This window comes from Hippocampus zosterae, chromosome 7 (assembly GCF_025434085.1).
Source record: "Hippocampus zosterae strain Florida chromosome 7, ASM2543408v3, whole genome shotgun sequence".
NCBI classification, from domain to species: domain Eukaryota; kingdom Metazoa; phylum Chordata; class Actinopteri; order Syngnathiformes; family Syngnathidae; genus Hippocampus; species Hippocampus zosterae.
In genome coordinates this window covers 4602134-4612768 of record NC_067457.1, presented here as the reverse complement: position 1 = coordinate 4612768, position 10635 = coordinate 4602134, and the positions used below count along the sequence as shown (strand labels likewise).

The 10635-nt window shown below is 46.3% G+C and overlaps 2 protein-coding genes and 1 non-coding gene across 4 annotated transcripts; 1 reads left to right on the top strand and 2 right to left on the bottom strand.

Moving 5' to 3' along the window:
• Window positions 1-473: 473 nt before the first annotated feature.
• Window positions 474-555, top strand: trnal-uag (transfer RNA leucine (anticodon UAG)). The gene has a single exon. It is a non-coding gene; the product is annotated as a tRNA-Leu (tRNA).
• Window positions 556-684: 129 nt separating this feature from the next.
• LOC127603438 (uncharacterized) lies at window positions 685-4286 on the bottom strand. Of its 2 annotated transcripts, XM_052069727.1 has the most exons (7): window positions 3961-4285; window positions 2604-2687; window positions 2444-2532; window positions 2153-2338; window positions 1879-2016; window positions 1326-1515; window positions 685-1250 (listed from the first exon to the last, which is right to left on the bottom strand). In XM_052069727.1, exons 1-7 carry the CDS (start codon window positions 4199-4201, stop codon window positions 955-957), a joined length of 1224 nt encoding a protein of 407 aa, XP_051925687.1. In that variant the 5' UTR covers window positions 4202-4285; the 3' UTR covers window positions 685-954. The 2 variants fall into 2 exon arrangements, with proteins under 2 accessions (XP_051925687.1, XP_051925688.1); XM_052069728.1 differs by lacking the exon at window positions 2604-2687 and having other exon boundaries at window positions 3961-4286.
• An 830-nt stretch (window positions 4287-5116) lies between these two features.
• Window positions 5117-7257, bottom strand: LOC127603432 (uncharacterized). The gene is made up of 7 exons (XM_052069716.1): window positions 6909-7257; window positions 6703-6786; window positions 6541-6629; window positions 6272-6457; window positions 6007-6144; window positions 5498-5690; window positions 5117-5422 (listed from the first exon to the last, which is right to left on the bottom strand). The coding sequence occupies exons 1-7, from the start codon at window positions 7216-7218 to the stop codon at window positions 5127-5129; spliced, it is 1296 nt and encodes a 431-aa protein (XP_051925676.1). The 5' UTR covers window positions 7219-7257; the 3' UTR covers window positions 5117-5126.
• Between the last annotated feature and the right edge of the window lie 3378 nt (window positions 7258-10635).

The window sequence follows — 10635 nt, the reverse complement described above, 5'->3', positions numbered from 1 at the left end:
TGTAAACCAAAATAAAGACAGAACAATAAGAATTATGTCACATATGTTACCGTGAACATTGTGAAACACCTACCACCACGAAACAGTTGTAAAATGACAACCCGAAAGAGGCTGATGAATACAGCGATTTGTGTTGTAGCAATGCTCGCACTTTGAAAACTGCTTGAAGGCTCACCACTTGTGGTACTTTTTCAGTTAATCGTCTTTTCAAAGCCATTTTTAAGAAAATATTTGAAACGTCACGTCCTCGACATCGCCGTTTAAAAGAACAACTCCATTCTCCGCATCTCTGCTTCCTCTCCTACCTGCTGCTTCATTACATTTCGGAACCACCGATTCGACACATAAAACACGTTCACGTTGTGCAATGAAAGTCACGATACAGATTAAAATCAACGCATTAAAAATATCTCGTGCGGGCACGTTTCTTAAGATACGACTAAATATAATAATTTCTCCAGTAAGAAACGCGTGGTAGCGTGGCCGAGTGGTCTAAGGCGCTGGATTTAGGCTCCAGTCATTTCGATGGCGTGGGTTCGAATCCCACCGCTGCCAAGTATCTTTTCTTTACATCAATCGTATGAAAAACATTTTTCATTTTATTATTTTTCATTGACAGTGATGTCATCAAGACATAATAAGGAAAAAGTTTAGACTTTATTAAATTTATGAACATAAATTGGGTCCATTTGAAATTCACGCTCATTGAATAGTGTGCAATTATTTAAAACGCCGTTAACAAATTGTTTGATACATTAAAAGGAATCAGTTGTTTGCCCGTATTTATTATTGTATTTAATTAAAAATATTTGATAATTTACAGTGAATCAATGACCACATTACAGAGTGAGCAAAATGAATAATAAAATAAAAAGTATAAATCTCCCAAAGTTTCCGCAGTTGTCCTTCCCTCAAGATAAGAGACACTTAACAAACATTTTTCAAGCCCCTCAGTTATTTATCCTCCAAGCAGTGACGGGCGACAAATTGCAATTTTTTGATGGCCAGCTGCGTGTCTTCGGGCGATATCCCCAAATGCCACACGGCTCGGACAGAATTATCAAAAAGAGGGAACATGAGGACTTGAACGCCCTGGCCCAGCGCGTCCTCCTCCCCTTCCCCGACTTGGGCCATGCGGTCGCAGAATTCCGCCGGATTCAAGGCGGGTTCTCGAATTTGGAAGCGGATGATGTTTGTCTCCACCGCCGCCATGTCTACGGCAAACAGGGGTGGCTCGCAGGTTTGCAAGGCTGTCAAGAGGCAAAACTAATAAGCCGTCAGGATGGCGGCGGAAAGCGGGACGAAGAGGAGAAACTCAAAGAAACCTTGAGCGAAGGTCCTCGCGTTGTTGTGATCTTCTTGGAGTCTCTGGACCATGTCCAGCAAAGACACTTTTCCTGCCGCCGCCAGTATGCCAGCCCGCATGCCGCCACCCAGAGCTTTACGGCACCTCACCGCCCGGGAGATGAAATCTCTGGGCCCAGCTAGCAGGCTTCCCACCGGGGAGCCCAGTCCCTGAGAAAAATTCAAAACAAACCCAGTGCAACCGGTAAACTTGCTGATTTTGGAAATATTATGTTTGAATTTTATTCTCATATATGTATTTATTTTTATGCTGACAAACGTTTGCTGCACACTTCAGTCCATTTATCAGTAATATCGTGATGAGTGGGGAGATGGCACCATCTTGTGGACGTGAAAGATAATTACACTTCGTGACATGGAGAAGAGATCACAATTTTGGTATTAATCACAATAAATTATTTGGACCGTCCTAATACGCGATCAGAGTACTAGCTCTAGGAATAAGTATTTTTTGCATCCTTCTGATGACTAATGAACAAATGTAAATAAAAATCTGGCTGTGAAATGTGTCACCTTGGAGAGACTCATGCTGACGGTGTGCGTATGCTGCAAAATGTCCGCCGCCGGCACCCCCAGCGCCACGGCGGCATTCATCAGGCGCGCGCCGTCCATGTGCACCGACAGGCCGTGTTTGTCGGCCAGCGCTCGCACCTTTGGAGAGGAGGGTGCGCATGCGGATGTCAAGGAGGAAGCTGCTAACCAAAACAGCAGCACTCACATCTCCGGGTTAGTAAATACCCCCCCCCCCCCACCCCCCCCTCCACAACAACAATATGGGCTCACACACCTCTTGCAGGAAGTGGAGCGGCATGACGCGGCCTCCCTGTATGTTGTGCGTGTTCTCCACGCAGATGAGACGCGAGCGGGGGTAGTGGGGGCCTGGGTAGCCGTGACGGATCTTGGACTCCACCTGGTCCAGGTCAAAGGTCCCATCGGCGAGGGTGGTGGCTGTGGTACTATGGATGCCAGCCAGCTGTGTCATATATACAATATATTTAGATATTTAGACACACAGAGCGTGTGTGTGTGTGTGTGTGTGTGTGTGTGTGTGTGTGAGAGAGAGAGAGATGTATTTCACCTGCGCGCTGCCCCCCTGCTCGTAGATGTGCAAATGGGATAGATCTCCTACGATCATCTCATCGTCGCGCTCCCTGCAGTGCACCATCACTATAAACGGCCCACGCTGGTCATTTAAACCTCACACTCACTAAAAACAATATTTCAGATCAATGTGTTACCTGCGATGAGGTTACTCATCGTTCCCGAGGGGACAAAAAGTGCCGCCTCCATCCCAAACAGATCGGCTGCAATCTCCTGCAACTCTGAAAGTCAAATGTATGTTCATAAAAAGTGTGAGTGACTGGTGCGCTGAGGCCCTAAGCGAAGCTAGTGCTCGGTGCTAGCAGGTTCCCCGCTAACCAACTCATACCAAAGCATTTTATATGTCAAAATAACGGCAGAAAAAAACCCACGAAATTTTCAATGATATTTACTCATACCTGTCAACTCATACGGTTTAGCCATAGTTCATACGGATTTTGTGGTGAATCTTACGTATATGGCCGTATCGCACAGATCATACGGATTCTCATCATTTCCGTATGTTTTTTTTCCCCTAACAGGTAGTTCGTTTGCTTTTGTCTACTCGAATGCTTTCATTTCCGCTAAATTTCCAGTAAATTACGTGATTCCTAATTGAAAACGTTCATAGCATACTTCGGTCGTGTACAAGCAAGTTTTACGACAAAACGCATACCGTTCATGTGGGGCAATGGAACCAACAAGAAAGAGAAGTAAAACGAAGCACAGTGGAAGGTTTCTTCAAGAATGGATATCGCAGTTTAATGGCGCAATAATGCCTGCTTAGACAGAAGAATATGCTCATTGTACAATTTGCAAACGCAAAGTCAAAGTTCTTACATCTGGAGTTCATGATGTGAAAGAACATTTGAAGTCTAACTTGCACCAAAGGAATGCCGAGAATCACACCCGCAGCTAAGTATGATGTAATTCGCGAAACACAAGTTCTCCAAAGGATATCCTTAGTAAACATACCCGTCAACTTTTCGGAGCGCCAACCTGTATAAACTACCAAAAAAATCCTTATAACATACCAAAGCATTTTATATGTCAAAATAACGGCAGAAAAAAACGCACGAAATGTCCAATGATATTTATTGTAGATCTCCATGATACGAAGCCTGGTTAATGTCTAATCATCATTCTACTTAGTGGCATTACTGTGCTCAGAGTTGTACTCCTGCGTTACTTTTTTCACCAACACCAAATCATTTGGAGTTGGTGAAAAACATACGGAAATGATCAGAATCCGTATGATCTGTGCGATACGGCCATATCCCTAAGATTCACCACAAAATCCGTATGAACTATGGCTAAACCGTATGAGTTGAGAGGTATGAGTAAATATCATTGAAAATTTCGCGGGGTTTTTTTTCTGCCGTTATTTTGACATATAAAATGCTTTGGTATGTTATAAGGATTTTTTTTTGCTCTTTATAAGGATTTTTTTGGTAGTTTATACAGGTTGGCGCTTCGAAAAGTTGACAGGTATGCTAATTAGTAATTGAAAGCTACCGTTCACTGTCGGGTCTTCGCCCATCACTCCGACTTCGGCCTCGGCCATGGCCCGGCGCATCGCCGCTCCGGGTTTGGTCACCGTGTCGCTGCGGAGGTCCACGACGCGGACAGAAGCCGCCAGGCCAGACGGGGGGAGTCGGGAACTCCCGCTTTTGTAGTAATTTCGTTTGCCGGCATCTCGTCGAGCGACAGTTCGGCTCCAAATATGAAACTTGGTACAAAATGTTTTGAGGGACATTGCTTCAGCCGCAGCGTCCACATCGACGCGGTTTGAACTTCTGAAATACTGAAATCATGCTGCAGGATGGTTAATGGATGACCGAAAAGCGGATTAACTTTGCACCGACCAATATTGTCCACAGGACGGCGAAACATACATATCATATTTAAAGTTATACGTTACCTTCCACGTTTGTAATTAGTCATTTTGTTTGATACAAAAAAATGATCTTTTGTAAAATAAAATATTTGTAGACTAATGTAGTAGCCTCCTATTAACAGTAATACTAATAATGGAAAACAACGTATAATGTGTACTTTATAATTAATACCCATACTTCTGGTTTTGTGGCTTACAAATATGACATATTATATATACCGTATGTATACAGGAAACATACTGTATAGTGTAGCAAATATAATTTGTTAAATTCTACAAATATTTTTTTTTTATCTTCAAGGAGAGTAATGTTAACCACTGTCAGTGGTGTGGTGGCTTTCGAGCGCCCACGATTGACCACCTACCATTGACCCACACACTGACACTCTTGCATGCTGCACATGTCAAAATATCAGCTGACGTGGTGTGCGCGTTTGCGTGCAATGCCAGTAAGCGTGTCTGCTTGTAATGTCATGGGCCATCCAGTTGCGTAACGCTAACACAGTCGAGTCTTTGTGGCCAGCGTCTTTCATGGCACACAGAGGAAATATTGAATAAGGCAGAAATCAAGCAGGAGAAATATTGACCCCCTTTCTGGGAAGAAGCAGCGAGGAGACGGCAACGCCTTTTCAATAACCATAAAGCCTGCCGGGGGGACCGAAATAGACCCCCACTCCCGCACCACCACCACCAATCCCTTCATTGCTTCTCTTTTACCATCACTTGTTTGACAAAAGCAGGTGTTTATGGGAAATCTTCACACACACAAAGCCTAGCCCCTCAGTTATTTATTCTCCAAGCAGTGACGGGCGACAAATTGCAATTTTTTGATGGCCAGCTGCGTGTCTTCGGGCGATATCCCCAGATGCCACACGGCTCGGACGCAATTACCAAAATGAGGGTACATGAGGACTTGAACACCCTGGCCCAGCGCGTCCTCCTCCCCTTCCCCGACTTGGGCCATGCGGTCGCAGAATTGCGCCGGATTCAAGGCGGGTTCTCGAATTTGGAAGCGGATGATGTTTGTCTCCACCGCCGCCATGTCTACGGCAAACAGGGGCGGCTCGCAGGTTTGCAAGGCTGTCAAGAGGCAAAACGAATAAGCCGTCAGGATGGCGGCGGAAAGCGGGACGAAGAGGAGAAACTCAAAGAAACCTTGAGCGAAGGTCCTCGCGTTGTTGTGATCTTCTTGGAGTCTCTGGACCATGTCCAGCAAAGACACTTTTCCCGCCGCCGCCAGTATGCCAGCCTGCCGCATGCCGCCCCCCAGAGCTTTACGGCACCTCACCGCCCGGGAGATGAAATCTCTGGGACCAGCTAGCAGGCTTCCCACCGGGGAGCCCAGTCCCTGTGAAACATTCAAAACACACCCAGTGCAACCGGTAAACTTGCTGATTTTGGAAATATTATGTTTGAATTTTATTCTCGTATATGTATTTATTTTTATGCTGACAAACGTGTGCTGCACACTTCAGTCCATTTATCAGTAATATCGTGATGAGTAGGTAGATGGCACCATCTTGCGGACGTGAAAGGTAATTACACTTAGTGACATGGAGAAGAGATCACAATTTTGGTATTAATCACAATAAATTATTTGGATCACAGTTCCAGGAGTACTAATAAACACATGTAAATAAAAATCTGGCTGTGAAATGTGTCACCTTGGAGAGACACACGCTGACGGTGTGCGTATGCTGCAAAATGTCCGCCGCCGGCACCCCCAGCGCCACGGCGGCGTTCATCAGGCGCGCGCCGTCCATGTGAACCGACAGGCCGTGTTTGTCGGCCAGCGCTCGCACCTTTGGAGAGGAGGATGCGCATGCGGATGTCAAGGAGCAAGATGCTAACCAAAACAGCAGCACTCACATCTCCGGGTTAGTAAATACCCCCCCCCCCCCTCCACAACAACAATATGGGCTCACACACCTCTTGCAGGAAGTGGAGCGGCATGACGCGTCCTCCCTGTATGTTGTGCGTGTTCTCCACGCAGATGAGACGGGAGCGAGGGTAGTGGGGGTCTGGGTAGCCATGACGGATCTTGGACTCCACCTGGTCCAGGTCAAAGGTCCCATCGGCGAGGGTGGTGGCTGTGGTACTATGGATGCCAGCCAGCTGTGTCATATATACAATATATTTAGATATTTAGACACACAGAGTGTGTGTGTGTGTGTGAGAGAGAGAGAGATGTATTTTACCTGCGAGCTGCCCCCCTGCTCGTAGATGTGCAAATGGGATAGATCTCCTACGATCATCTCATCGTCGCGCTCCCTGCAGTGCACCATCGCTATAAAAACGGCCCACGCTGGTCATTTAAACCTCACACTCATTAAAAACAATATTTCAGATCAATGTGTTACCTGCGATGAGGTTACTCATCGTTCCCGAGGGGACAAAAAGTGCCGCCTCCATCCCAAACAGATCGGCTGCAATCTTCTGCAACTCTGAAAGTCAAGTGTATGTTCATAAAAAGTGTGAGTGACTGGTGCGCTGGGGCCCCAAGCGAAGCAAGTGCTCGGTGCTAGCAGGTTCCCTGCTAACTAACTAACTAGTAATTGAAAGCTACCGTTCACTGACGGGTCTTCCCCCATCACATCGTCTCCGACTTCGGCCTCGGCCATGGCCCGGCGCATCGTCGCTCCTGGTTTGGTCACCGTGTCGCTGCGGAGGTCCACAACGCGTACATGAGCCGCCCGGGCAGACCCGGGGAGTCGGGAGCTCCCGCTGTTGTAGTAACTTCGTTTGCCGGCATCTCGTCGAGCGACAGTTCGACCCCAAATATGAAACTTGGTACAAAATGCTTTGAGGGACATTGCTTCAGCCGCAGCGTCAACATCAACGCGGTTTGAACTTTGATCGAGAATCATTGAAAGCATGTGGGACGGTTAATGGATGACCGAAAAGCGGATTTACGTTGCAACGACCAATATTGTCCACAAGACGGCGCCACATACTTATCAAATTTAAAGGTATGGGTATACGTTACTTTCCACGTTTGTAATTAGTAATTTTGTTTGATACAAAAAATATATGGTCTTTTGGAAAATAAAATATTTGAAGACTGATGTAGTAGCCTCCTATTAACAGTAATACTAATAATGGAAAACAACGTAGAATGCGTACTTTATAATTAATATCCTTGCTTATGGTTTTGTGGCTTACAACTATGACATACAATATGTATACAGGAAACATATAGTGTAGCAAATATAATTTGGTATATTCAATACACTTCCCACTCTCGTAAGATTCTAATCACTTGATAAGAGCGCGTGCGCGCGCGCCTGTGCGAGTGTGTTTGCGTGCAGTGCCAGTAAGCGTGTCTGCTTGTAATGTAATGGGCCATCCAGCTGCGTAACGCTAACACACTCGAGTCTTTGTGGCCAGCGTCTTTCATGACACACAGAGAAAATATTGAATAAGGCAGAAATCAAGCAGGAGAAATATTGACCCCCTTTCTGGGAAGAAGCAGCGAGGAGACGGCAACGCCTTTTCAATAACCATAAAGCCTGCCGGGGGGACCGAAATAGACCCCCTCCCGCACCACCACCACCAATCCCTTCATTGCTTCTCTTTTACCATCACTGACTGTCCGTATTTTATGTTATGTGCTGTGTTTATTATTTTACTTTATGTTAACTGTTTAGTTAAGCGCCGCTGTTGTGAAAAGCGCTATATAAATCAGCATGTATTGTATTGTATTGTATTGTACTTGTTCGACAAAAAGCAGGTGTTTATGGGAAATCTTCACACACAAACACAAAGATGCTCTTTAAAAAAAAAGGTGTTGACAACAGTGCTTGAGACGTGCGCACATCTGGTTCACATTAAGTCCCCATCCGCCCCACCTCATTCGTGTCACTCACTCACACAAACACAAATTAACATTATCCACACGCAAACACACGTTACGACACACCGCGCGGATACACTTACAACAAAACACGCGACCCCTTCCCACACGCGATTGCACAAACATTCTCGGTGACACAAACGCTCACGCAAACACTCTAATTTGCACCAATAAACACAACCACGCTTTCACGTATTCACACACAAACGCACGCGATCACAACCAAACGCCCAACCACACGCACGCATGCGTATTGACTCAAGCGCATACACACGGGAACACACAAACATATTCGCGCAAACATCCACAACCACACTCAAACGCGCGCACGCGCTTTTCCAGGGTACTTCCCAAAGTGGCATAAATCAGCGTGTCCCACCCTGAGAATGTGTCACGCGTCCCGTAAAGTGTGGACAAAAGTATTGGGGCATTATGACCGAAAGTTTGCCTTTCGCAACCGCGGCCAAGCAATTATCGCACACCGCAACCGTGATTGGTTGGTGAAGTCACTTCCGCATCTCGCGCGTCACAACACAGAGAGAGGTTCAGTGATTGGTCGATGATGTGAATCTCCAAGCGTATGATTGGTCAGTCTACATCCGTGCTAAACACCGAGTGATATCGGGAAAGTGGCTAATGCTAATCGCTCACAGCATAATGAATCAACGCTCGTTAAATGTACGGGTTACAAAAGTTGTTTTTTTCCCCCCTCTAAATTCCTGCCACAAATCCCAAGCATAAATGTCCAAAATGTAAAACATTAAGAATCAAAAGTCACTTAATGAGAACAAAAATCTCCCACTTGATGGGAGAATGTACTTTTAACCAATGTCTCCACACAAGAGAATGAGCTTCGTGTTCGCGTTAAACAGGCTCAGATTTCACACGACGTCAACTAAATGAATAAATTGAGACGATCATTATTTCAGCACATATATTTTTGGGACAGTTTTGTTTGGTGGTTTTCTGTGAGATGTGTTTTTTCCCCCCCAAACGTGAAATATGCGGCCTTGGTTCAGTAATTGTTGAGTAACACTGCATTATAGTTGATCCCGATCCAGCGGTGATGAATGGCTGCTCATTTGTGGCGGGACAAACGGATGAAAAGTGTTTCCACAGAAGCCTTCAAGTGTTTTCCTTGCAACTACTTATCTATCCATCACTTCAAGGGGAAAGACGCATTTCATGTCAATTTTGTGAATCATCTTCATACCAGCAGCGCGCCACTTCCAGGAAGGACACCCTGGCCTTCGCCAGAACCGGGGTTACCCTGACCTTGCCGATTTCCGCCGCTCACTCAAGACGCCCTCCTTCGCTCAGTCATCTGTCACCTTGAGCGGCCTGTCACGCTTCATTCAGTCGTTGCTCCGCCAGACTTTCACTTCACCCTTTCTGTCACCTCCTTTTCACTCCTCTTTTTCATCAGTCTTACCCCCCCCTACCCCCATTCTCTGTTTCTCTCTGGGAAGTCACGTGACTTCTCTGAAGCTGAACCCTATAAACCGTCAGTACTTGGGGGTCTCGGTGTCTATACCGCGCTGTGATTGGCTCTTCCTATGCTGCACGCACACACACACACACACACACACACACACATGCACACACCAACAGAGGACCCCCTGTTTTCTCCTAACGGGAAGACGAAGCGCGGCCCCCCCCCCTCGCATTAATGCAGAAGAAAGGGAGGAGGAGGAGGAGGTAAATAAAAGTATTCCGACTGGGAAGCGCTGTTTGTTTTGAGCGGAGTGTTCCCGGCGTTCCCAGCATCCCGGTCCATTTTCATCCACTCGGAAACTCCCGTCACGACCAAAGTTCACACGCAAATTCTGCCAACGACGGCAAGTGAAGAGACGATGACCACCACCAAGCGTGAAAAAAACCCAACTAAGTACGTACACTGAAGTTGCGACGGTGAGGACGCGCGTAGCGAACAACAGAAGCCGTCCACTGTCGTGACCTCTGTCCCCGAAAGGTTAAATGAACAGTGTGCAATTTTTGAACATTGTAAAAACAATCCATTTTCACAATCACGGATTCATTTTTGTTTAATTGCCATCGCTACATTTCATCATCATTATTCAGAGCAATTTTCACTGTCTTCCACTTTCAATCAAAGCAAGTATCGGCATCGGTATGAATGATCACACGGGCAAAATAACATCACCTTGTGAGCCATGGCCTTGAAAAGTAAATCAAGCAAGGCGTGCATGCACAGTCCAAATAACGAGGCACAATGCGGTTTGAGCGAGAGCGGCGGCGCAGTGACCCTAGCGAGCCGCGGGTCGACACTTGGCGGCTGTACAATAAGGCGCATGTTCAAATCTAGAGTAAGCTCATGCTTGCCATATGTTTTTTATTGATCCAGATCCCTATTATACCCCCACTCGCCTTCCCTCCCCCTTTTCTCCACGCAGTGATGGCGCTGAAGGAATGATGGAAT

Coding starts and splice junctions, on each gene's coding strand:
- LOC127603438 (XM_052069727.1), bottom strand. CDS start 4,201: ATGTCCCTCAAAACATTTTGTACCAAGTTTCATATTTGGAGCCGAACT. Junction 2,339..2,443: donor AGCAGGGGGGCAGCGCGCAG/GTGAAATACATC, acceptor TATATGACACAG/CTGGCTGGCATCCATAGTAC. Junction 1,516..1,878: donor TCAGCATGAGTCTCTCCAAG/GTGACACATTTC, acceptor AATTTTTCTCAG/GGACTGGGCTCCCCGGTGGG.
- LOC127603432 (XM_052069716.1), bottom strand. CDS start 7,218: ATGCTTTCAATGATTCTCGATCAAAGTTCAAACCGCGTTGATGTTGAC. Junction 6,787..6,908: donor GGAAGACCCGTCAGTGAACG/GTAGCTTTCAAT, acceptor CTTGACTTTCAG/AGTTGCAGAAGATTGCAGCC. Junction 5,423..5,497: donor CGCGAGGACCTTCGCTCAAG/GTTTCTTTGAGT, acceptor GCCTCTTGACAG/CCTTGCAAACCTGCGAGCCG.